The sequence below is a fragment of the Loxodonta africana genome, chromosome 10 (assembly GCF_030014295.1).
Source record: "Loxodonta africana isolate mLoxAfr1 chromosome 10, mLoxAfr1.hap2, whole genome shotgun sequence".
Lineage (NCBI taxonomy): Eukaryota > Metazoa > Chordata > Mammalia > Proboscidea > Elephantidae > Loxodonta > Loxodonta africana.
This window is the reverse complement of record NC_087351.1, coordinates 67,111,556-67,138,365: the sequence shown is the minus strand read 5'-3', so window position 1 is coordinate 67,138,365 and position 26,810 is coordinate 67,111,556. Positions and strand designations below refer to the sequence as shown.

General features: G+C 37.8%; 1 protein-coding gene and 1 pseudogene across 2 annotated transcripts in view; one reads left to right on the top strand and one right to left on the bottom strand.

Moving 5' to 3' along the window:
- The first annotated feature begins 635 nt into the window (after positions 1-635).
- The window catches only part of DLGAP5 (DLG associated protein 5), a 42,890-nt gene continuing 16,715 nt past the window's right edge, over positions 636-26,810 (top strand). The window contains exons 1-12 of one of the 2 annotated variants that reach the window (XM_064292507.1): positions 636-926; positions 7,580-7,818; positions 10,393-10,592; positions 12,965-13,030; positions 14,305-14,386; positions 14,493-14,600; positions 15,410-15,480; positions 18,858-19,132; positions 19,859-19,986; positions 20,376-20,502; positions 23,123-23,208; positions 24,150-24,310. In XM_064292507.1, coding sequence (XP_064148577.1) covers positions 7,581-7,818; positions 10,393-10,592; positions 12,965-13,030; positions 14,305-14,386; positions 14,493-14,600; positions 15,410-15,480; positions 18,858-19,132; positions 19,859-19,986; positions 20,376-20,502; positions 23,123-23,208; positions 24,150-24,310 — 1,542 coding nt within the window. In that variant the 5' untranslated portion in view covers positions 636-926; position 7,580. The remainder of the gene's footprint in view (positions 927-7,579; positions 7,819-10,392; positions 10,593-12,964; positions 13,031-14,304; positions 14,387-14,492; positions 14,601-15,409; positions 15,481-18,857; positions 19,133-19,858; positions 19,987-20,375; positions 20,503-23,122; positions 23,209-24,149; positions 24,311-26,810) is intronic. The other variant, XM_010588649.3, reaches the window with a different exon arrangement.
- On the bottom strand, positions 1,343-5,935 carry LOC100653638 (rRNA N6-adenosine-methyltransferase METTL5-like; annotated as a pseudogene).

The following is a 26,810-nucleotide window of genomic DNA, read 5'->3' as shown; positions in this document are numbered from 1 at the left end:
TGTTGATGCTACGAGCACATGCTTACCTTGCTTATAGGGAAATCTGTCCCTGCTTTGAAGGGAGCGTGAGAGAACTGTTTTGGGTGATGGAAATGCTCTTTATCTTGATGAGTGGTGGTTACCCAGCTGTTTAATTTATAAAGGACATTGATCTTCACACTAAAAAACAACGGTTAGAAAACTTTATTTCAATTTTTAAAAATGGACTAGAAAAAGACTGGAGACGTTGAAAAGTGACACTAAACGAGGTAAAGAAAAATCTGTTGTGGTTGGCCCTTCCTTTAAAACATTAACCAAAGCCTTCTAATAACCTCTGCTGGATTTACGTAACTAAACAGGGATATTAAAAAGCCCTACAAACTCTGAGTTCCTGGCCAAGTCTCGGAGGACCCCGCCGGTTCTTCCATCTTTCAACGGGTATCCGAGAAGGTCTGAGAGCTCAAGGGCGGAGACAGGCCAGCCCTCCGCCGCGGGCCTAGCAACCTTGCCGCTCTTCCCTTGGCCACTCCCGCCCCGTCCCCGGCCCCGGCGCCGCCCGTCCTCAGGGTCCCCACAGCTCCTGTCAGGGTCCCAGTCCCAGCTGGAGCGCTCCCACCGCTACGCCCCGTATCTCCGGTCGCCACTCGCCTTTTTCTTCCTCTCAAGCCCATGCTGTGAACCGCCCCCTCACCTTTCAATCAATTCAAATATCGCACGGAGCAAACCAATCGCAAGCCTTGTCGAAGGGAAAAGGCGGCACCTTGCCCGGAAGTGCTGGTTAAAGTCCCTCCAATCAGAGGCTAGGTGCGGGAAGTTTGAATTTGGCGGACTCTCCGGGTGTTTGCGTTCCTGCTCCCTGGCGGCGGTGGTCTCCCAGGCCGAGTTGTTATTGTTAGGGTGCCTTTACTTTTCGTTTTGCTGAGGTTTCACGCTAGAAGGTGCTTCAGGTAGGTGGGTGCTGGGGAGCTGGAGGGAGGGCGTTAGTCCGCTTCCGGTGAAGGTTTTGGCCGTCTGAGAACCCGGCAGCGAGCGGGACGCCCTTCGGGGCAAAGCGCCTCTAGGACCGTGTTACCTGTCCTAATTGAAGCTGTTGACACGATCCTTCAGAAAAGTAAATATTTGTTGCTATGGTCTGTGTAGCAATCTGTTTTTCTGCCGGGGCGCAATTGGCCTTTGGGGTGATAAAATTCTTCACGATGCTGGACGTTTGACATCTCTGACCCTGACGTTAAGTTCCAATATCTCCTCTCAGATCTTGTGACAACTAAAAACGTCCAGATGGGGAACTTCCAGGCAAGGGTTCGAGACTAACGAACCCTCTCTATAGACCTTGAAGCTAAAAGAAACTCCAGTCAGCTAAAGAAGAAAACTTAGATGTGTGGCTTGGAAGCCCAGCTCCACCACCGATTAGTTGTGCTAATGTGGGCTGTTAATTTACCTCATCTGTATTATGGCCAATAATAGTAACTATCTTTTAGGGTTATTATGATGATGAAATATGCGATTTCTTGATGAAAAGCACAGTCCATTGTCACTCGGGTTTGTGAAGGAATGTGTTAATATCCAGGTCAAATGGATTCTAAATTTTTATACTCTGTTGGTTGCTTAAAATCATTTAACATTTTAATTTGTTGTATGACTTCTGCAGATTTTTCCTTTAGGAGTAAAGTCCAGTTTTCTAGTGGGCTTTATTAGCTATTGTTGAAAAGAGAATAGTGTGCCTATAACTTTTTTGTGTGTGTGTGTTTAGGTGAAAGTTTACAGAACAAATTAGTTTCTCATTCAAAAATTTATACACAGATTGTTTAGTGACATTGATGCAATTCCGACAATGTGTCAGCGCTCCTCTCCTTTTCACCCCTGGCTCTCTATTAGTCCAATTTTCTTGTCCTTCCTGCCTTACCTTTGGTTTTGGGCAGGTGTTGCCAACTTGGCCTTGTATGCTTGATTGAACTAAGAAGCACCTTCTCCACCTGCGTTTTTTGTTTTATAGGCCTGTCTGATCTTTGGCTGAAAGGTGGAATTCAGGAGTGGCTTCAGTTCTGAGTTAGCAGGGTGTCCAGGGGCCATAGTCTTGGGGGTTCCTCTGGCTTCTGTCAAACTAGTAAGTCTGGTCTTTTTTGTGAATTGAATTTTGTTCTACATTTTTCTCTCACTGTGTCTGGGGCCCTCTATTGTGATTCTGTCAGAGCCGTCCGTCATGGTAGCCGGGCACCATCTAGTTCTCCTGGGCTCAGGCTGGTGGAGGCTGTGGTAGTTGTGGTCCATTAGTCCTTTGGACTAATGTTTTCCTTGTGTCTTTGGTTTTCTGCATTCTCCTTTACTCCTGTCAAGATGGAACTAATAGATGTATCTTAGATGGCCCCTCAAAAGCTTTTAAGACCCCAGCCGCTACTCACCAAAGTAGGATGTAAAACATTTTCTTTATGAACTATGTTATGCCAATTGACCTAGATGTCACCCAGGAGCATGGTACCTAGCCTTCAGCCCCAGTAACTCGGTTCCTCAAGGATGTGTCTAGGCAGCTTCTATGACTTTGCCTTGGTCAAGTTGTGCTGACTTTCCCTATGTTGTGTTTTTTTTTCCCTTCACTAAAGTTAACTCTCTTTTGTTATCTAGTTAGTGATTTCCCTCCCCATGCTTCCCCTCCTTACCCACTCCTTCCCTCTCTTGTAAGCATCAAACATTGTTTTTCCTGTGTGTAAACCTTTTCTTGAGTTTTTATAGTAGTGGTCTTATACAATATTTTGTCTTTTTGTGATTGACTTATTTCCCTCAGCGTAATGCCCTCCAGATTCATCCATGTTGTGAGATGTTTCAGGGATTCATCATTTTTCTTTATCATTGGGTAGTATTCCATTGTGTATGTACCATAATTTATCCATTCATGTTTTGATGGGCACTTAGGTTGTTTTCATCTTTTTGCTATTGTGAATAATGCTGCAATGGACATGGGTATGCATATGTCTATTAGTGTGATGGCTCTTATTTCTCTAGGATATATTCTTACTAGTGGGATTGCTGGATCATATGGTATTTCTATTTCTAGCTTTTTATTGAGGCACCATATTTTCCATGGAGCCCTGGTGGTACAGTTGTTAAGCATTCAGCTGATAACCAAAAGATCAGCAGTTCGAATCGACCAGTTGCTCCTTGGAAACCCTACGGAGCAGTTCTACTCTGTCCTTTAGGGTCTCTATGAGTTGGAATTGACTAGATGGCAATGGGTTTGGTTTTTGTTTGTTTGTTTGTCTTTATATCATTTTCCATAGTGATTGTGCCTTTTTATATTCCCATCAGCGATGCATAAGGATTCTAATCTCCCTGCAACCTTTCAGACATTTGTTATTTTCTGTTTTTTTAATCAGTGCCAGCAATGTCAGGGTGAGATAACATCTCATTGTAGTTTTGATTTGCATTTCTCTAATGATTGCAAGCATTTTCTCATGTACCTGTTAGCCACCTGAATGTCTTCTTTAGTGAAATATCTGTTCATATCCTTTGCCCACTTTTTAATTAAGTTGTTGTTGAGGTGTTAAAGTATTTTATAGATTTTAGAGATTAGACCCATGTCAGATAAGTTATAGCCAAAATTTTTTTCCCAGTCTGTGGATTCTCTTTGGATGAGTATATTTAATTTTTAAGAGCTCCCAGTTATCTAGTTTATCTTCTGGTGTTTGTGCGTTGTTAGTTATGGTTTGTATGCTATTTGTACCATATGTTAGGGCCCCTAGTGTTGTCCCTATTTTTTCTTCCATGATCTGTATCATTTTAGGTTTTACATTTAGGTCTTTGATCCATTTTGAGTTAGTTTTGGTGTATGGTGTGAGGTCCTGTTTCTTTTTTTTTTTTTCTTACAGATAGACATCCAGTTTTGCCAGCACCGTTTGTTAAAGAGGCTGCCTTTTCCCCATTTAAAGAATTTGGTCCTTTGTCAAAGATCAGCTGCTTATAGATGGATGAATTTATGTCTGGGTTCTCAAATTCTGTTCCATTGATCCATGTGTCTGTTGTTGGACCAGTACCAGACTGTTTTGGCTACCACGGTCATGTAGTCGTGTTTTTCTTCTTCAATAATGCTTTGCTTATCCAGGATCTTTCTTTTCCATATAAAGCTGGTGATTAGTTTTTCCATCTCATTAAAGAATGCTGTTGGTATTTGAATTAGGATTGCATTATATCTGTAGATCACTTTGGGTAGGATTGACATTTTCACAATGTTGAGTCTTGCCATCTATTAGCATGGTATGTTTTTCCATTTATGTCAGTCTGTCTTGGTTTCTTGCAATAGTGTTTTGTAGTTTTCTTTGTAGTGGGTCTTTTACATCCCTGGTTAGATTTATTCCTAAGTATTTTGTCTTTTTAGGGGCTATTATAAATGGTGTTGTTTTCCTGATTTTCAAAGTTCTCTTTGTTGTAGAGGAATCCAACTGATTTTTGTATGTTGGTCTTGTATTCTGCTACTTTGCTGAATCTTTCTATTATTTCCAGTAGTTTTCTTGTGGAATCTTTGAGATTCTCTGTGTATAGTATCATTAAAAAAAAAAGTATCACATCATCTGCAAATAGGGATAGTTTTACTTCTTCCTTACCAATTTGGATGCTCTTTATTTCTTTGTCTTGCCTTATTGCTCTAGCTAGGACTTTAGCGGAAACCCTGGTGGCATAGTGGTTAAGTGCTATCGTTGCTAACCAAAAGGTCCACAGTTCAAATCCACCAGGCACTCCTTAGAAACTCTATGGGGCGGTTCTACTCTGTTCTATAGGGTTTCTGTGAGTCGGAATTGACTCCATGGTAATGAGTTTGGTTTATTATTATTATTATTATTTTGAGGACTTTAGCATGATGTTGAAGAAGAGTAGCAATAAAGGGCATCCTACCTTGTTCTTTTTCTTAGGGGAACTGCTTTCAGTGCCTATAACTTTTTTTCTTTAGTAAACAGTTTTAAAATTCATTTTAATTAGGTTTCAATCTACTTTTGTATTTGGAGAATTTTAAAAAGAAAACTGACTTAGGTCCACTTCAATGTCCACTGATTTCTTTTTATGACATTTGTGTGATGCTGGCAGGTCATATTTCAGCTCTGCAATAATACCTATCTTGATTTTCTTTCTACAGCTTTCTTTTGAATGAATATGTTCTCTAGTTGAGGATTTGTGTAAAAAATATACTCCTGCTCTTTCCATTTCCAAAGCAGTCTTCAGAAAAGCCATATCTGTCTCTTTATTATTCTTGGTCCAAAAGGGAGGATTCATAATTACTGTATCAAATGGCTTGGACATTCTGTTAGATAATGAGCACACGTTGAACCACGTCAACATTTGTTAACTCAAACTCTTCCACATACCTATTAAATATTTCCAGTGCATCTTCATCTATGTCAAATCCAACATACAACCCTGCTGCTAACATTGCATTTCCCATGCTAGGCACTCCACAACCACATCCTAAATCTGCAACCACTTTATTTTCACCATCATATGTGTTATGGATTGTATAGCGCATACATGCTGCAATGTGCGACCTGGTCAGGTACTGTTCTAGAAGTAGTTTGGGCTTTTTGAATCCATCTACTTGTTGCAGGCAACTCTCTAGTTCCTTAAACTTTAATTTCTTCTCTGCTTTTTAAAAAGTGTGGGGTGGCAGTGTTTAACAGCACTGGATCAGCAGTGGCTTGGCCTGGAGCTGATGCAAGGTCCCTTGCGCCATGTTCCACACCTCAAGAAGTGACCTGAGCCTTGGCTTATAATTTTTTTAAACTTCCAATCACAGAGCCTCCTTTCCCTCCTCCCCCACCCACTTTTTTTTTTTTTTAACACCAAGACTTCTGAATAACCAGTCCTTTTCTCCAGTTTGGGTTGGTTGTTCTCTACACCAGCTGCATAGATGACACCCTTAGACTTTCCTTTATTCTTTTCCTCAGTTGGACCTACTGTTTCTTGAAATTCTTGTCATTCTTTTTCTCGCCTTTCTGCCCTTTTTTGCTTGAGTACGTTCTCAAGGATCTTTCTAAGAAAAAGGTATCTGCCAGGTACACTATATGATTCCGTGCATGACTGAAAATATTACCTTAGGAGGGTAATTCTTCCTAAAAACCCTTCGTTTTTCATTCTCGTAGGTCCAACTATCTATTAGTCATTCCCCCCTTACATGTCTAATAGGCATCTCCTGTTTCAAGTTCTGGGAGGAGTTCCCTGCAGGGAGCTTTATGCCCCTAGAGATATCCTGGTCCTCCCATACATATCATGAATCCAGAAGCTCCGAGGCGGAGGGTCCTTTATTGGAGCCTCAATGACTGGGGCCTTAATACATAGTCAATGACTGATTGAACCACTAAATATGTATAGCTCATTCCCTCCTGCCTATTCCCATTCCTCCCCTCCCTTTTTTTCCCCTGAGGTTAGTTCACCAGGTGTGGTCCTTGGGCTCCCATTTCATTTGCAAATGTTTAAGTATTGTCTGGCAGTTAAAAAAAAAAAAACAAAAACAGGCACCTTGGATTGCTGGTGACTGCCAAGGGTTATTTTCAGAAGCCAGACACAAAAGGCCAAATCTAGTGTTTTACAGGGCTTGAAACTGGTTCAAATCCCTGCTGAGAATTTCCATTTCCACCCCTGATACAGTGAATCAGTACCTCCATCTTAACAAGATCCTCAGGTGGCTCTTAACCCAAAACCAAACCCACTGCCGTGTAGTAGATTCTGACTCATAGTGACCCTATAGGACAGGGTAGAACCGCCCCATAGAGTTTCCAAGGAGCGCGTGGCGGATTTGAACTGCTGACCTCTTGGTTAGCAGCCGTAGCACTTAGCCAGTATGCCACCAAAGTTTCCTAGGTATAATAAATTTTGAGGACCACTGCGCTAGTAGTGGTTCTCAGAATTGGTCTCTAAACAGCAGCATTAGTATGCCTGGGAAAAACCCCAGTTAGAAGCCCTGGTTTCTTGTCCCATACACAGTGTTTTTAGTTTGTTATGTCATGCTCCTTCTCTTCCTGCTCTCAAACCTCCACCCTAGAGGAAATGCCAGGCTGTCTGCATTTATTTCCAGGGGAAGGTGGCTAAGGAAACTAAAGTACACAGTCCTTCACTTAATTCCCATTTTCTCTTTTACTTCACACTCTTCTTTCTCCAGTGTCCTCTGTGGTAAGCCCAGGGGCCCTAGTGGCGCAGTGGTTAAGACTCAGCTGCTAAACAAATATCAGCAGTTTGAATCCACCAGTTGCTCCTTGGAAACCCCATGGGGCGGTTCTACTCTGTTCTGCAGGGTTGCTGGGAGTCAGAATCGACTCAGTGGCAACGGATTTGGTTTTTGGTTTTCAACGATAAGCCCAGAACCTCTTTAGCTTCCTAGGCTTCATGTCATCTGTCAAGCAAATTCCTATTTAAAAAGCACCCTAAAATAAGTTGTAGTTTCTTGTCTTCTGATAATAACAACCTTTCCCCTTTTCAGTGTCACATATTTATCCAATTTTATATTTGTGTTTTTATTTCAAAAGTCTCAGGTGGGATAGGAGGTAAAAATATTGAACTGGAACCTTAATTTTTTAAATAATGAAAACCCGCGTAAGTTGACCTCCATCTCTCCTTTCCCTGACAGGATGTCTTCGTCACACTTTGCCAGTCGACACAGAAAAGATTTAAGTACTGACATGATTAGAGCCAAAATTGCTCGTAGGAAATCACTGTCTCAGAAAGAAAACAGACATAAGGAATACGAACGAAATAGACATTTTGGTTTGAAAGACAGCAACATTCCAATCTTGGAACATAGAGTTCTTGCTTCATTAGATGAGACATCTCAAGAGCTTGTTCCAGAAAAGGCCAATGTCAAGCCAAGTAAGTAAAGGTCTATTGTAGTTTTTACGTTCTTTGAAGAGTGACCAAAGGTTTAATACTTGAGTGTAAAAAAACTCTGACAAGAAGAATGGAGCTTCGAAGTACCATTCTAATCACTTGGTATTTTTCTACTAATAAATACTGTCTGTTTAAACTAAAGGCTATGAAAATCCCAAGGTAGACTAAATCCATTCATTTATGGAGTGTTATAGCAATTTATAAGGAGCCGTTGTGGTGCAGTGGTTAAGTGCTTGGCTCTAACCAGAGGTCAGCAATGCGAACTTATCACTTCTGCAGAAGAAAGATATGGCAGTCTCCATAAAGATTCATAGCCTTGGAAACCTTATGGGGCAGTTCTACTCTGTCCTATGGGGTCACTACGAGTCGAAATTGACTCGATGGTAACAGGCATAACACTTCATTGTCTATATTGCCTTTGAGGAATCCTAAAGTTCTTCTGGAGCTTGGGGAAAATAAGTGCTGATAAGATAAATCAATAAGAAACATAAAAATCAAAGAATCCATGAAATCAGAATACTTTGCTCATCAAAATATCATTAGAGAGAAGAGCAAAGGATTCATCCTTGTACTTTGCCCAAAAAGATTTGGGGCCATTAGGGAGGAAAGAACTAGAATAAAGAATAACCTTTAAAGAATATTGGAATAATCTCAGAAAAAGTTAAAAAATAGAGTATCTTAGAAAACAAGCAGTGTTACAGGGAAGGGGGAAGAAAATTGGGCTATGGCTTTTGCACTTAACTAGAAGTCACTGGACTCCTATTTAGTTGTGTGTATATAGCAGGCAGTTTTAAGAGCTAGCTCGCGGTGAAATAAAGCAGGGATCAATGGTGATGAAATGGTAGAAAGAAAGTCTTCTTAGAAGTTTTATAGAAAAATGAGATGTCAAGTTGTTTAACTTCATTGCTTTGATTTTATTATTTATTTTACAGTATCACTATAGTTTGTAGCACTTAGAAGCCATTCCATGTGTTCTGATTTAATTGATTCTGTAAAATAGGGGATTGGGCTAAAGGATTTCCTCCAAATTGAAAGTTTTTATGATTCTTAAGGAAAATGAAAGAAAATAGTTGAGCGAAAGTATTGTAGGATTCTTTTTTGTTTTTGTTTTTGAGATGAGATGATCAATGCATGTTTGAAAGTCAAAGGAAATGAGCTGGTCGTCCAGGGGGAGAGAGTACAAGGAATTGGGAATTAGGAGGAAATGAAATTGAGGGGTAGAATGATATGGGATGGCTTTTAGAGGAAGAACCAAGCATCATTTGTCTGGGAAGAGGTGATATTATTGCCTCTAAGTGTTTTTTTTTTTTTTTTATTAACTTTTACTGAGCTTCAAGTGAACGTTTACAAATCAAGTCAGACTGTCACATATAAGTTTATATACACCTTACTCCGTACTCCCACTTGCTCTCCTCCTAATGAGTCAGCCCTTCCATTCTCTCCTTTTGTGACAATTTTGCCAGCTTCCCACTCTCTCTATCCTCCCATCCGCCCTCCAGACAGGAGATGCCAACACAGTCTCAAGTGTCCACCTGATATAATTAGCTCACTCTTCATCAGCATCTCTCTCCTACCCACTGTCCAGTCCCTTTCATGTCTGATGAGTTGTCTTCGGGAATGGTTCCTGTCCTGTGCCAACAGAAGGTTTGTGGACCATGACCGCCGGGATTCCTCTAGTCTCAGTCAGACCATTAAGTCTGGTCTTTTTATGAGAATTTGGGGTCTGCATCCCACTGCTCTCCTGCTCCCTCAGGGGTTCTCTGTTGTGCTCCCTGTCAAGGCAGTCATCCATTGTGGCCGGGCACCAACTAGTTCTTCTGGTCACACTCTAAGTGTTTTTTAAGTGTTCTCCTTATCTCTACTCTTTGCCTCTCAAATGCTCCATTCCCTCAATGAAAATCTCTCAAATATAAGTCTAAATATGTCAATCACTATTACAAAAACATTTGTTTATTCTCTATTTGCAAAGGCCCACAGGTGGGGGTGGGCCTGATATGTTCCAGAGAAAGCAAGTAGGCAACCATGGGCTCTAAAGGCCATCGTTATAAGGACTTTGGCTTTTACTCTGAGTGAAATGGGAAGACATTAATAGGTTAATGGGTCTCTACATAATCTGATTTCTGTTCTAAAAGGACCACTTTGACTGTGGAGTTGACGATAGTAGAGTGGCAAACATGACATCAGGGGAAACCAATTAGAATTCTGACTATTGTGATAATTTAGGTGAGAGTTGATGGTTGATCCTAGTGGTAGCAGCAAAGATAAATGGTTGCATCCTGAATGTATTTTGAATATTGAACCAATGATTTTCTGATGGATTGGATGTGGATTGAGAAAGAGGAGTCAGGATGCTTAAAAATAATAGAGGTTGAAATAAAAAGTGAAAGTTGAAGTAAAAGATTTGAAATAAAAAGTGGTTACAGTGCTAAGGAATTAACAAGAATTGAGTAAAAGCATTTCTTAGCAGCAGTTAAAGTTAGACAAAATGATTTTTGAAATTTTGCAAAACTTTATCTGAAATGTTTTATATACTGTGTTTTGTTTTGTTTTGCTTAGGGTCAGCTAAAGCTGTTCTAGGTGATCAACGAAAACAAATGCTACAAAAATACAAAGAAGAAAAGCAGCTTCAAAAATTGAAAGAGCAGAGAGAGAAAGCCAAACGAGGAGTATTTAAAGTGGGTCTTTATAGACCTGATAAGCCTGGTTTTCTTTTGTCTCTTTCAAAATCAAATGCTGTGAAAGCTGAGCCCAAAAAGGTAAATTTAGTGTCTTAACGTCCTATAGGGGAATAGTACCATGGAATTTTCTCTCAGAGATTAAACGTCTAAAGTAACTCTTTCCCCTTGTCCCTTTTTTTCACTTAACCAGTTGGTAGGAGGCGGGAATGACATAATAGCTCAGGAGAATGCAAATCAGGTCTCTTGATGTAGCTATAGGTAAGTTGGGATAGGATAAAGCTGGTAAAGAAGGTACAGCCAGTTTAAACAATGCCTAAGAATTTGGAGTTTATTTTGTAGCGTATTGAGATCCAAGGGAAGCTAAATGAGGTAGTGTCATTATCAAGTTAGTAATTCAAGACTACCCTGACCTTGAAGATTATAGTCTGGAAAGGGAAGCATTTATAGATAATAAGGCCAATTGTGAGACTCGTTATAGAATAGGTGAGATGGTATAGGTGGACTGGGGCAGTTGGTTTAAAAAGAAGATATAGATATAAGGCATTTTGAGAGGTAACTTCAATAGCCTTGATGACCAAGTAGATGGTGAGGGGTAAAGGAAATTGAAGAGTCAGAGATGATTCTGAAGCTAATAGTTTGAGTACCTGTAAACAATGCTGCTACTAACAGAAGTAAGGCAAGAAGAAAAGGAACAGATTTATGTGGGTTGTATATTGAGAACCGTTTTTATTTGTTTGTTTTTAACCTATTTCAATCACCTAGATATTGGGAAGTTAGAAATAAAAATTGAAAACCAAGATGTAGATCTGTACTAAGATGTGAATTTGGGATATATTGGGAGTATGTATGGACTATCGGACCAAATGAGGCTACCCCCAAAAAAGATACATAAAATTATTGGAAAGTCTAAGAATGGGGTCTAGAAAATACCATTAGGTAGGCACAAGTTAGGTACCAGTGATAGGCTGAGAAAGAATGATCGGAGTATCAAGAGAACTAAAACAGAATAGAACCTAAAAGGTGGTCTAAGGGAGAAGAAAATGGTCGGTCAAGAAGGATATGTTTGAAAAAAGGCAGTTGAATTTGTGAAGTAAGTAGCCACTGTTGATTTGCTATTTTAAAGATCTGTTTAAAATAGCTACTCATGTTAAAGAATATGTGTAGAAGATCTCATTAACTGTATATTCATTCTTGATTTAAATTAGAATTGAATAAAGGCTGAAGATATTGCCTGTTTTTCTGGGTCTCATGAGTCTCATTGATTCATTCAGCAAATCTTGGAGTGTTTATGTATGACCTCAGGAGAGTATGGAGGAGACAAAATTTAATATAGTTCAAGTTAGAAAGATATAAATATATCCTATATATGTTAGAGAAGGAAGAGATTATTTCTGTTTGGAAAAATGTCGAAGTAAATCTCTTGGAAGAGGTAAGATTAAAGCTGGGTTTTCATGAATATGTAGGATGCCACTCATTGGTCTAACTGTAAATAAATCCCTTAAAAAGTAGTATATTTAGGAGGAAAAGAGGTACATCATTATGTAAACTAATAAAATTGACCAATTGTTTTTTTATTATACTTACACCTGAAGCCATTGCTGAATTTTGGCTTACTTATGCATTATGCATTAGAGAGAAGCCTAGTTTCTACCTCATTATAATTAGCTGTCGTCAAGCTGGCCCCCGACTCATGACAGCCTCATATACAATGGAACTAAACACTGCCTGGTTTTGGGCCATCCCCCTGATCAGTTACAGATTGGACCATTGTGATCAATAGGGTTTTCATTGCTGATTTTAGGAAGCAGATTGCCAGGCCCTTCTTCCTAGTACGTTTTAGTCCATTCAAACCTGTTCAGCACCATAGCAACACACGAACCTCCACTGACAGACAGGTGGTAGCTCTGCATGAGGTGCATTAGCCAGGAATTGAACTTGGGCCTCCAGAATGAAAGGCTAGAACTCTGCCACTGAACCGGTAGTGCCTCGCCCTAGTTTCTATAGCACAAGGATTTCACTGAGATTTTGCCTCCATTTTCTTAGTGACAGTAGACTAGTGCATAATCATGACATGGAAACCAAATTGTCAACACTAGGAAACGATACCATAAAATATCACTTTATAAGAAGAAAATAAAAGATCCTAATACTCTAGTCTGTTTAACCCACCTCTCCCCAATATGTCCAGCTAATAATAATAAGGATTCTAATAGCTTGAAAATACCTGAGAAACAAGAGTAAATTTTGAACCTATTTATCTTAAACTTAGTTTAAATCAGGCCAGAATCAGGAAAAACAGGAATTTAAGTTAGCAAGTATCTTTATTGCTATACATGATTAAGGAGAAAATTGAACTTTAAGATGGGAAACTTTTTTTCAGTAGACAGGGAATGAAACTTGCCAGTTCTACTTTTTTTTTTTTTTAAACTTTGTATTTTGATTATTTTAAGGCCGTTCCATCATCTTCCATACGGATTACAAGGTCAAAGGCCAAGGAGCAAATGGAGCAGATTAAGGTATAGTTTAATAATTAGTAGACAGTTTATTACTAAAATGACTAATTGTACCTTTTTCTCAAATTAAGTAAAATTTTTAATCTTGTCTCAAGAGTAGTGATTAATTTACTAGAGTTAATAGGTACCAAAATTACTGGTATTGGTATAGTGAAATAGTGTAGTTTTTTGACTAGATGCTAAGGAAATATTAATTTAAAATATTCTTCGTCCTAACATCCTTTATGAGATGTATACCAAACTTTGTATCAGTGCTCTTTTTCATTTACTGGGTTCCTATTGTGTGTTCCAAGTCAACATGGAATGCGGATAGGGATGTGAAGCACATAGAGTGCATGCTATAAACTTATGGGTTTTCAAAACACCATTATGGACAGAGGTGGATTAGGAGGGTTACTGAAGCAAAGTGGGCAAGGAGGGAAGTAATATCCCTCTTTATCATATGAGGAAGCTAAGTTTCACATTTTCAACAGATTCTGAGTCACTGCCATGGACCTGGTACTGTTCTAATTTCTGGTTTACAGCAGTGAACAAAGCCAACAAAATTCTCTGTTGTCATGAGGCTTACCGATACGGTGAGACAGGCAATAAAAAATATGTAGTATGTCAGATGGTCATACATGTTATGGAGGGGAAAAAAGAAAAGGGAGATGAGGAGTGTTGGAAGTAGGGGTAGGGTGGAATTTCGATTGGGGAAGTCAGAGAGGATCTCACTGAGATGGTGGCATTTTAAATCACGTCTTTATGCCTTAGCAGAGCCATAGGGAAGAGCTTTCTATCCAGGATAAGAATTTTCTAGGGAAAATTCAAAGATCTTGAAGTGGCAACATGCCTGGAGTGTTTAAGGACCCTCAAGATTATTTAAAAAAAAAACAAAAAACACTGCTGTTGAGTGGATTCCAACTCATAGTGACCCTATAGGACAGAGTAGAACTACTCCATGGGGTTTCCAGGGAGCGCCTGGTGGATTCAAACTGCCAACCATTTGGTTAGCAGCCATAACTCTTAACCACCATGCCACCAGTTTCCAAAGTTATAGTCCGCTATTTTTAACAGCTTGGGATATTAGCATTTTCTAAATTCTGGGATTCTAATAAGGATATAAAGAAATTTTTAGGATGGAAAATTTTTTCTTGACCTCATTTTATGTGGAGTAGGGGATTTTTTTGCTAGATCACTTACAATTGGGAGATTTCAGATGGAGGGCACTTACAGATCAAAAATGTGATTTGATTCATTATGCAGTTAAATCACATCGTACTTAATGTTTTAAATAGATTGATAATGGGAGCATTCAAGCAATCCAGTCTGGTCAAAGAGTAACTTCTGAAAAGAAAGTGTTGGACAAAGAGAAAAAAGGTAGGAATAGCAGCAATTATAATAATTGTAAGCTCTGGTGCTGCCACAGAAAAAAATTAATAATTATAAATACCATTTGATTTTTTTTTTTCTATACAACTTGTAGTCCCTGCATCGGTGAGAATGACTCGATCAGCTACTCAAGCAGCAAACCAAATTGCCAGAATAGTCTCATCTACCACAATAAGAAAGCCAGCCTCAAGAGTTACTAACGGTACGGACTATTTCTTGATCAGCAACTAAAGTAGAGTGTTTTGGTTCTTCAGGTTTTTGTGTTCAGTTGTTAAAATCAGCAAGTACTTCCTTAAGTAGGAGAGGAGGAACTAAACCAAAACCAAACCCGTTGCCATCAAGCCCATTCCGAATCATAAAGACCCCATAGGACAGAGTAGAACTGCCCCATAGAGTTTCCAAGGAGCACCTGGTAGATCTGAGCTATCGACGTTTTAGTTAGCAGCCATAGCTCTTAACCACTATGCCGTCAGGGTTTCCAAATTAGTTTACCCATTTGGTGGAATGCTATGCAGCTTTTAAGAACAGTGTTGTAAAAGAATGCTTAAGGACATGGTTTATGACATGTTCAGTGGGAAAAGTTTAAACTCTGAGCGGTATGATAACAATTCTAATAAATAGTACCCGGATATGTGAACATAAGAAAAAAATGGAAAAACGTACCCTAAATGCCAACAGTGATTATTGCTGAGTAATGGAACATTGGTCTTTTGTGTGTGTGTGTGTGTTGGTGGTTGGTTATTTGTGCTTTTCTGTATTTTCCCTAATAAATATATATTTAGTATTCAGAGAAAAAAGGTAAACTTTTGTTTTATTTTTAAACAGGTGGCCTATTCTAGACAGCAGTTTCACCTGTCTTTATCCTATTTTATAATATGGCTTTTAATCATGAAAATTCTTCAAGACATACATTCCTACTGTTGTTTTTTTCCTTTCCCAAATTATTCAGTACTTTTAATGCAGCATTTTTTATCAAGTCAAAATGGATATCTTACTTCATTTTTATTTTAGGTAATGAACTAGAAGGAAAGGCACCAACTAAAGGAAGACCTATCAAAAAGGTAGAAGCAAAACCTGACAAGGTAGAGTATAAACATCTATGTAATCCTAGAAACTTTGAAAATCTCATTGCTAATTTTATGAAGTTGAAATTAAGCATAAAGAACTGCTTCAAGAGGTTAACCTATATGGTGTTAAAAACTCTTGACTCGTAAGGAAGCATCAAAATGATTTACTGTTGTTGTTTTTCAGATAATCTTATCCTCAGAGCTTAGAGGTAGAGGAAGCATGATTTGGTTAACGGAAGATGGAGAAAAATAATAAAAGCGCAGCTGAGAGAAACATTGTTGTTAGAAATTAACCAAGAGACAGTAGGGAGTAGAGTGGATACATTGACTTAGGATTCAGTTAGGCCTGAGTTTGAATATTCTCTTAGCTTCCAATTAGCTGCATAACCTTGAGCAAGTTATATAATCTATCTCTAACACAGGATACCTCCATAGAGGAGGTACAGAATACCTACATTTAACAGCAGCAACAAAAAAACCCTTTGCCGTTAAGTCAATTCCGACTCACAGCAACCCTATAGGACAGAGCAGAACTGCCCCATAGGGTTTCCAAGGAGCAACTGGTGGATTTGAACTGCTGACCTTTTGGTTAGCAGCCAAACTCTTAACCACTACACCACCAGGGCTCCACCTACATATAGTTTTAAGAATTAAATAAGCTAATGCTTCTGTAACATCTAGCATAGTATCTAATAGTGTTCTCAAAAATTAGCCACCATTTTGAGGACCCAGTTCCTTGGCATATCCTTAACCTTAAAAAAAAAAAGTTTTGCCAAAGAGTAAGAAATCTGGCTAGATTCTTATTAAAAATCAAAGCTCCTCTTTGGAAGGCAATATAGGGCAAACCTTCATAGATGAACAGCTAGATCTCCCTTGAGATTCATTCCCTCCTGAAGGATTATTACTAATTTTTACTTTCACCGGCACACTGGCTTCAGGGACAGTGTTACCACTTTTGCTCTGAATTCCCTGTAGGAACTTGTAATTAAAATTCAGATAATAAAATGTAGATAGCCCCAAACTAGATAATTTACCTTAGGAAAGATAATAGTTTATTCATCTTTAACTGGTAGTTCTCACCCGTGCTTACCCTCTACCAAGCTCCCCACCTACAACCAAGAGATAGAGGTTTTCTGGAACCCCTAATGCTTGGATATATCTTTGAGTGTGCTATAGCTTTGTAAGCTTTCATTTTCTACCTCAGGGCCTACCCAAGGATTGGCTCTGGTAAGGTACAAGGTGTGTTCTTAGCCCCATGGCCACAATAGGATCACAAGAAAACGCAGTGTAAAATACACAAATAGAATAGGAAGAAGACTAATTTTATTTTTGAGTTTTGACCTTTTTTCTTGCCTGTTGGGTAAGTGGAGAAGGTAAATTGGAGTCACTGTAATGGACAATATGTCAGTGCCCATCTCTAGATGCCTTGGGTGCCAAATGTTCACTTCAACCCCCTTGTTTCTAAGTAGAAGTATAAACTAACCAGTTTCCAATCAAGTCAGTTCTGACTCATGCAACCCCATGTGTGTGACAGTAGAGCTGTCCTCCAAGGAGTTTTCAATAGCTGAGTTTTTGGAAGTAGATTGCCAGGCCTTTTCTTTCAAGGTACCACTGGGAGGACTCAAACCACTAACTTTTCAGTTAGCAGCTGAGCTAACTGTTTGCACCACCCAGTAACAAGTAGAAATATACCAACCAAAACCAAACCTGTTGCCATTAAGTTGATTTCAACTCACAGCAACCCTATAGGACAGAGCAGAACTGCCTCCTGGGGTTTCCAAGGAGCACCTGGTAGATTCGAACTGCCAACCTTTTGGTTAGCAGCCAAGCTCTTAACCACTACGCTGCCAGGGTTTCCAGTAGAATTATAGTAAGAGTATATTTTGTCGTAGTGGTTCTATGGCTTGTCAGTCATTATTAGAAATCACTTTGCTCTGTGGTAGCCAGGGAAGTTTAGAAAGTTGGTTTGTTAAATGTGTCGTAACAGAATCCTCGGAGTGTATTGATAACATAACTTAATGACATTTTCTGTATGTGCAGCTATGTTTGGGTGGGAGTGAAGTCTACTGGTTGAAGTTTATCCCATCAAATCCCACTCCCTGAAATGCCTTGGTGCCTGTGTGCTATGGGTTATTGAAACAGGCTTTTGCTAACTTTTTACAGAGATGCTATTTGAGGAGTAAATCTTTAAAAAAAAGAAAGAGAAACCTATATGAGACATCTGTTGCCTTTCTTATCTTTTCCCCTAACCTTTCACCTCTTTTCTTTCCCTCTCCATTTTGCTTGTAACATACAGGCAAAAAGTTTTGTACCTTTGGATGCACACACACACAAAAAAACCAAACCCATAGCTGTCAACTCAATTCTGACTCATAGTGACCCTACAGGACAGAGTAGAACTGCCCATGGGGCTTCCAAGAAGTGGCTGATAGAATTGACCTGCTAACCTTTTGGTTAATAGCTGATCTCTTAACCACTGTGCCACCAGGGCTCCTTGAACACAATAGTGAAGTTAAATTCTTAAGTGCACATTTAGTACTAATTCAGGGAAATAGTGTACATGTTAGCAAGATGTTTTATTAAAAAAGGGATGTATTCTTCTGTTATATCGTACCCTTTCCCCTTTAAAGAATGTTCAGAAAAAAACAAATGAAGTTCTTAAAATAAACTAAATTCAATTCCTTGTAAGAACTTGACTCCTTTTGTAAGCAACCGAATTGCTATCTGTCCCGTACCTTAAATGTATTACGTCTATATACAAACTGGTCAAAGGAGGTCTGTAAGCTATTTTTCTGTAAAACAATTTTTCTATGAAGTCATGTTACTTAAAAGAACAAAGCTGTATTAGGTTTTGAGTCCATTCGTCATTAAAAATCAGAAACTTAGAACCCTCTAAAAATTATGTTTAAATAACAAATTAACTTGAAAAAGAAAGTATACTTCATATTTTATCTGATTAATCATATTGTGTGACATTGGTTACATATTAAGTATTTTAAAAAAGGATTTGGTCCTTGACATTATAATCATTCAATAAGCATTGAATTTCTGATCCTCAAACCACTGTAATTATCAATACAATTTAAGTAAAAAGATACATATTTGTTATTTGAGTAAAATTTTCTACCTTAGCTTTCATGCATTTTAATTTGTTTTAACCCTTTAAACCTATTCTTTAGTACTTTAATAAAGATTAGTTCTTTCTTCCTGTGTCATAGCAATGGTTTAATGTAGCTGGTCTTCTGATTCCATGTATCTCTGTTTTTGCCTCTCAAGTTAGGTACATGGGACATATATCTCAATTCAGGCCTATAAAAATTGGTTAAATGTATCCCTAGAACATTCTACATATCCATAGAAATTCTTACTCTATTCTGTTTTCTCACATCTAGGACATTTCTTTTAAAGTTGGTAATAAAGAAAACATGTTGGATTCACAAACCAGTGCAACAAATGAAATGGATCCAGGTGGAACTTTATCAAAAGTGGAAAATTTACCTAAGACAAATACTACAAAAATGAAAGGGAAGAATTCCTTTGCACCCAAAGATTTTATGTTTCAGCCACTGGATGGTCTGAAGACCTATCAAGCAACAACCGTGATTCCCACAACAACCAATGCTTTCTTGACACCTAGTTACACCTGGACTCCTTTAAAAGCAGACGTGTAAGAATGTCATCTTAATAAATTCCTTGCTAAGACGGTTAACAAAATGTTAATGGCCTATCTTAGATTTGGTCTGTGCTTTTTAAAAGTTACTTAATGAGCTATGTTGACTATAAATAATTAAAATTTGGTCTTTTTTAATAATTCTTCAGAAGGCTATCATAATGGACTTGACAGTTTTGCTATTTTCTATGCATTATCATTATTTTCAGCATATGATTGTGGGTTTTTTTTGTTTGTTTGTTTGCATTTAATAAATGACTTTAACACTTGGAAATAAAATTTTAGAAAGGAGAAAATTGCTATAATACCATAGTTCAGACTTTTTTTTTCTGAGTATCACTTTAGAAGAGCTACCTCTAAAGACAGAAATGATTAACTTGCGAAGTGGAAAGCAAATCAGTTGGTGGGATCTTTAAAAGAAGAGGCAAGGTTACTTTGCAAAGGCTGCCCAGCAGCACGTTTATTAGGAGCTGCTCAGCAGTGTCCAAAATTGCTTCTATGTTCCATTAAGAGATCTTCAAAATCTCTGAACCTCATATATACTTAGTAAACACAGCTATTCTCACTTCAAGTATTTATAATTTTAACACAAACATATTTTTAAAAAGTAAATAGAAATATATTGCTATTCCAGGTTTTAAAAACGCAACGCAATTTCAAAAGCCCTCAATTAGGTATATGGGGTTCTATGTTTCATGAAGCATTTTTTGCTGTTGTTTTTAGTGATGAGACTGAAGAAGCAACAAATGAGATTTTGGCACAAAAATGTAAAACTCACTTTGCTGAGACAATAGAGCAAGATGCAAATACAGCACAGTGTCCTTTGGGTTCTCCAACAGTTTGGAATAAAGGTAGAGTATTTTAACTAGAGTTCCATATACTTTTCTGGATTATGATTTATCAGAGATGTTTAGAGCTGTTTTTCACTGTATAGTTCAAGGAGGTCTCATCGGGGTCAGAAAAGATGTGAAAACACAGGTAATGACATTTAGAGAGAGAAAGTTGGAATGAAGGATACAGACTGAGAAGAGAAGGGGAAATAAATGTAAATTAAAGACGTGAAGAACATTGAGAAAGACTTAGGGGAAATGTGGTGAATGAAATCACTGAGGCAGAGATAAAATTTTAAAAATCATCATTTAAAAAATGGGCAGATTATAAATTTTTTCTGTTTTTAGGGTATTCCATTTTAGGAATTACTGCTTTGAAATTCATCTGTAATATTTTCTTTAATCTACAGAGCAAGTCTTAAACAAAAACGAAGCTGCTACTAAAAATTCAAACGGCCTCCCAATTAAAGAAGCCTCATCACTTGAGATAAACGAAGGTCAGATATCTCAGCCACAACATGATGTGCCTTATTTTAGGTTCGTCTGCTTGTTTCTACTTGAACAATTTTGTATTAATGTTTAGCTATTTAAAAACAAAATTAAGGAAAACATTTTTAACCTTAATATAGTAGACTTCTTAGGGAGGAACAAATTGTGGGTGATTTTCATTTATCTTTTAAATTTTTTTTTTTTTTTTTAGTACATTCATGGGAAACCCTGGTGGCGTAGTGGTTACGTGCTACAGCTGCCAACCAAAGGGTCGGCAGTTCATATCCCCCAGGCTCTCCTTGGAAACTCTATGGGTCAGTTCTACTCTGTCCTACAGGGTCGCTATGAGTCGGAATCAACTCGATGGCACTGGGTTTGGAAGTACATTCATGTAGTTCCCAATTTAAAGGGTTTGGAAAAGGCATACAAGTGAAAATTCTCCTTCCCAACTTTGTCTCCCAACCCCATAGTTTGAACCTTCCACAGAGGCTACCAGTGTTATTCATTTCCTGTGGATCTTTCTAGAGATAGGTAATGCATGTGTAGGCAAATAGAAACATAGTATATGTTTTTTAATATAAAAAGTAGTATACTATACACCCTATTTTTATTTAGTAGTTAAATGTTGGAGACATCCCGTCTTAGTACAGAACTTTCTCATGTGCTGTGTGTTGTTTTTTTAATGGCCACGTAGTAACCAACTATACGGATGTACCACAACTGATTTAACTACGTCCTGATTGCCATGCATTTGCACTGAATTCAGTCTATTGCTATTATAATCAATACTGTAAAGACGAATCTCTTACACTTTCAATTCTCTCATGTACAAATATATAAAAAAACAAAGAAGAAACTCGTTACTGTCAAGTCAGTTCTGACTCACAGTGACCTACAGGAGCAGCTGGTGGATTCGGAACCACTGACCTTTTGACTAGCAGCCAAGCTCTTTAACCACTGCACCACCAGGGCTCCTTGGCAAATATATAATGACCTCGATTTATACTTCTCCAGCAAGGTATAAGAGTTCTTGTTTTCTCATACCTTTTCCAGTGCTGTATTAATAGTTTTTTTGAGCTTTGCCAATCAAGTGACGAGAAGTATTATCTCACTATAGTTTTAAAATTCATTTGTCCTATTATGAATATCTTTTTAAATGTTTAAGAGCCACTTCAATTATTGGAATCTACTCGATGGCAACAGATTTTTTTTTCCCCATTATTTTTAGAAACATAAAAGGTTTTAGAGTTGTAAGGGATATTAGAGATTGATAACCCCTTGTGTTGTTCAGCTGAGACATTGAAAGTATTAAGCAACTTACCCAACTAGGTAATTCAGTGGTAACCCATATCTCATTTCTCATTAACTCAATTGTTCTGCCATGCCACTGGATGTAAACAACTAAATTTTTCTATTTAGAAACAAAAATTATCCTTGGTTTCTTCTATTAGGATGCTTTTAATATACAAACAGATTAAACACATTAGGCCAGGGTTTCTCAGTGTGGCAATATTGACATTTTGGACTGGATAATTCTTTGTTGTATAGGGTCATCCTTTGGGTTGTAGGATGTTTAGCAGCATCCATGGCCTGTACCCACTAGATGCCAGTAATACCTTTCTAGTCTTGACAACCGTAAATGTCTTTAGACATTGCCAAATTTTCTTTGGGGGACAAAATAGCCTCACTTTAGAACCACTGCCGTAGGCCAAGCAAAGCCTAGTGATTAGAATCTGTAGGGCTCTATCACTGTAATCTCAGACTTACAGTTTTTAGCTTCACCTTACTCTTGGCAGGTGGATTGATCTTAGCTCTATGGGCAGTAATAGAGAATTTGATGTGCACGAAGGAATTTATAACTGCTGTACATAACTCTCCTCAGCCTCTGAAAAATGAGAACAAAACAGACTACAAGTGTTAGCTTGAAAAATGGGCTCCTGATAATCTCTAAACCTTAAACCAAAAATATTCCTTGAAGTCTTCTTTAAACCAAACAATAGTTCTGCTTAGTTAGTAAAGAATGTCTGCCTTGAGTATTGTGCTCTTATAAGAACTACCTATATGGGATCAAATTGACAACAGCAACTCAAAAGATCAGATAGGAAACTTAGGAGGCAGTAAGTTTGTGTTAATGGTGGAGGAACAACTTGAAGAATGTAATCAATGTTACTGAATTGTACTTGTAGAAATTGTTGAATTAATGTATGTTCTGCTGTGTATATTCACAACAACAAAGGGAGCCTCTAGTATTATCCAGTTACCTAAGTTTTAGGTGTAGACGGATGGACATATATAGGGTATTAACTTGTACTTACTGATTTTAGTAAATCAAAGTTCATGAAATATTTCAGCATCAACTCTGAAAAATGAATAATGTGCCTACCTTTTATACCTTCCTAATATTATGTGTGAAAACCCTGGTGGCATAGTAGTTAAGTGCTACAGCTGCTAACCAAAAGGTTAGGCAGTTTGAATCCACCAGGTGCTCCTTGAAAGCTCTATGGGGCAGTTCTTCTCTGTTCTATAGGGTCGCTATGAGTTGGAATCAGCTTGATGGCAATGGGTTTGGTTTTTTTTTTTTAGTATTATGTATAAGTGTCATAATACTAATACTTAGATTTTAGCGTGAGAAATGTTTGTGAAGTTGAAATGTATGTCATAATTTTAGAAGTATTCTTCAGTCGGAAACTGAAAAATTAACTTCACGCTGCCTTGAGTGGGACAAGCAGCTTGAATTGGACATTCCAGATGATGGTGAGGGAATATTTATATTTTTTGATGTCTAAGCTTTATTTCTGTTAATATCGTTACATTTAATGTTTTTCGACTTGATAGTTTTATTATTATTCAAAATAGCGGTAATTTTTCATATCTCAATATATTTTATTGAAACATTCCCTAATATTTCCGTGCTAAAATGCATATGACTTAAAAAATATAACTAATTAGAATATTGAATATCATTCCTAGAGTTAGACATTTGTCCATTTTCATTGTTAATTTTTTTATTAAATGTGACTTTATGGATGGCACCAATATCTTGTATTATTTAATTATACAAAAGTATTTTCTGAATGAAAATTACCTGCTTAATTTGGGAAAGATTTTCTGAAAACTTTCCTAATCTCACTTATTTGGAGAAGCTATTTAAAAAAACATCCTTTGTGTGCTGCTAGTGCGAACACCTTAGATACCAATGTGCAGTCAGTTGTTTAAGGCTGAATTCTTGTAACAGGTAAAATGTAAAGAGAAATAGAATGCTGTTTACTATGCAGCAATGGAAACCCTGGTAACATAGTGGTTAAGTGCTACAGCTGCTAACCAAAAGGTCAGTAGTTCAAATCCACCAGGCGCTCCTTGGAAACTGTATGTGGCAGTTCTACTCTGTCCTACAGGGTTGCTATGAGTCAGAATCAGCTCAACAGCAATGGGTTTGGTTTGGTTTTCGTTTATGTAGCAATATGTATGAGAAGAATGAATATTGCTGATTTTTAGCAGGAATTGAAGCAGATAGTTAATGCTCAATATCTGTATGGCAAAGTTTTGTTGTAGGGGTCTTTTTTTTTTTTTTTTTTGCTTTTAGGTAAGAATTTGCCCTTGGATATTTGGAATAAGGTCTTCTTATCAGTTGTTCAATTTGAAATAAAGATCGTGTTTTTGTCATTTAACTTTTAAAAACCTCATATTTCCTTTAGCTAAAGATCTTATTCGCACAACAGTTGGTCAAACAAGACTTCTTATGAAGGAAAGATTCAAACAGTTTGAAGGACTGGTGAATGACTGTGAATATAAACGAGGTGAAAAGGAGACCACCTGTACAGATCTGGATGGATTTTGGGATATGGTTAGTTTTCAGGTAGGTGTATGTTAACTTATGAGCTTTTCCTTTTTTTTTTTTTTTTTTTTTTGGTAAAATAGAGTAACAATAAAGTGAGGTAAGAGTAGTTCTTCAGATACTATAATATTAAGTGAGATATTGGAAAGTACCTTTATAAACTGTAAAGTACTGTCTAAATTTTATGGCCGATGTTCCCTCCCTCCCTGTTGTCAGTATAGTTTCTATAAGGGTGAGAAATTGAGATTACATTCAGTTGTTGAATAGTTGATAATGATTCTACATGTGAGAAGATGAGTATATCTAGTCTTTAGTAGTTCAGTTCAACCAACAGTTACTGAGTTCCTACTGTGTGCCAGGCATTATACTAGGAGTTGATAAATAGGACATATTCTGCATCTCAGAGGAGTTTGTAGTTTGACTGCAAAGTCAGACACTATGTGAAAATCCAGTTTCATGCAGAAAATGCTAAGATAGAGGGAAATCACTAGGAGGGTCAGTAAAGGTATGGGAGGAGATGACATTTTTTTAGCTTTTCAAACTTATTCTAGAAATCAGCATATGAATACCATTTCAAGAACCAATTGAAATTGGTTAGACATTTAAAGAAAGCCTCAAACCTAAAGGAAAGAGACCAAAGGAAACATACAAGAAAAAAGCTATTTGCATGAAGGAAATGGGGATAATACAAGAAGAAAAGAACTTTTAAAAGCAAGTATCTCACAATAGCCACCAGGTGGCAATAACCCAAGTGTCTGTCAAGAGATGAATGGTTAAAAAAAATGTGGCATATGAATATAATGGAATATTATTTGGTCATAAAGAGAAATGGAGTTCTGATACTTGCAATGACTTGGAAGAACCTTAAAAACATGCTGAGGTGAAGTAAGTCAGACATAAAAGGATAGCTGTTCCATGATCCCACTTAGACGAAATGTCTAGAATAGGTAAATGCGTAGAGACCGAAGTTTATTGGTGGTTACCAGGGGCTGGGAGGAGCAGGAAGAAATGGGAGTTATTGATGAAGGGGTACTGAGTTTCTATTTGGGGTGATGTCAAACTTTTGGAAATGGGTAGTAGTTGATAGTAGCACAACATGTAGAAAGGAATTAATGTCACTGAACTGTACATTTACAAATGGTTAATCAGCCAAAAATTGAACAGACCCATGGAACAAAATAAGACTAAAGGGGTATACCAGCCCTGGGCAGGGACTGGAGGGCAGGAGGGAACAGGAAAACTGGTAATAGGGAACCCAGGGTTGAGAAGGGAGAGTGTCGACATTTCGTGCAGTTGTTAACCAATGTCATACAATAATGTGTGTACTGTTTGATGAGAAACTAGCTTGTTTTGTAAACCTTCATCTAAAGTTCAGTTTAAAAAAGGGAAAAAAATGGTTAAAACGGCAAACTTTCTGGTATACATTTTACCACAGTAAAATTAAAAAATAAAGTATCAGCACTCTCATCTGTTAAGTAAGAATAATTATTAAAAAGAGCATTCTGAGGACAACAAAAAAAGGTCTTGGAAATTAAAAAATATTACAGCAGAAATGTAATATTCAACAGAAAGGTAGAAGATGAAGTTAAGGAAATTTCCCATAAAGCAAAGCAAAAAGGGAGAAGGAGAGAGATAAAACAGGAGAGACTAGATAAGAAAATTTAAGTGGGCCAGTCCAGGGAGTGTAATATCCAAATAATAGGAATTCCAGAAGAAGAGAAGAGATAAAATAGCAGGGAGGAAATGATCAATGAAATGGTGTAAAATTTTTCCCCAGAACTGGAAGACATGAATTCTATATTGTGGGCCCATTGAGTGGACCCACACCAAAGGGTGGGTCATAAAATTCAGTTGCACAAATCTTGGCATGGAGAGATCTAGAACCTTCCAGAGAGAAAAGTAGCTTCATACAAAGGGTCAAGAATCAGAATAGCCTTGAACTTCTCAACAGCAGCATTGAAAGTTGGGAGAACAATGTCCTCAAAATTCTGAGGGGAAATGACTGCCAGCCTCAAATTCTATACCCAACGAATCAAGTATGACAGTAGAAAGACATTTTTCAGATATACGAGGTCTCAAAATTTGCCTCCTATGCTGCTTTTCTCAGGCAACTGAGAATGTGCCTCCCCAAAACGAGGGAATAAGCCAAGAAAGAGAGAAGGTGGGATCCATCCCAGAAAGGGGCCAAGGGAATCGTGGCCAGTGGTGAGAAAAGGAGGAGTCTAAGATGTGTCCTAGGGAGCAGTATCAGATTGGAACAAGAGGATCTCGAGGGCCCTGGGAGATAGGTCTCTGTGAAACAACTGGATATAACACTTGGTATGTTTTATTATTACAGTATTAGGAGATTTATACTACTATACAGATTTTGGGGGATGAATTGATGATAGATACACAAAAAGCTAAACAAAGCAAAAACAGTTACTAAATCTAGGGAAAAAAATGTGAGAAAGGAAAAATAATCTCAGTAACCATATGGCTCAGAAGTGAATAGTGTTTCTTTAGTCATAATAATGCAGGC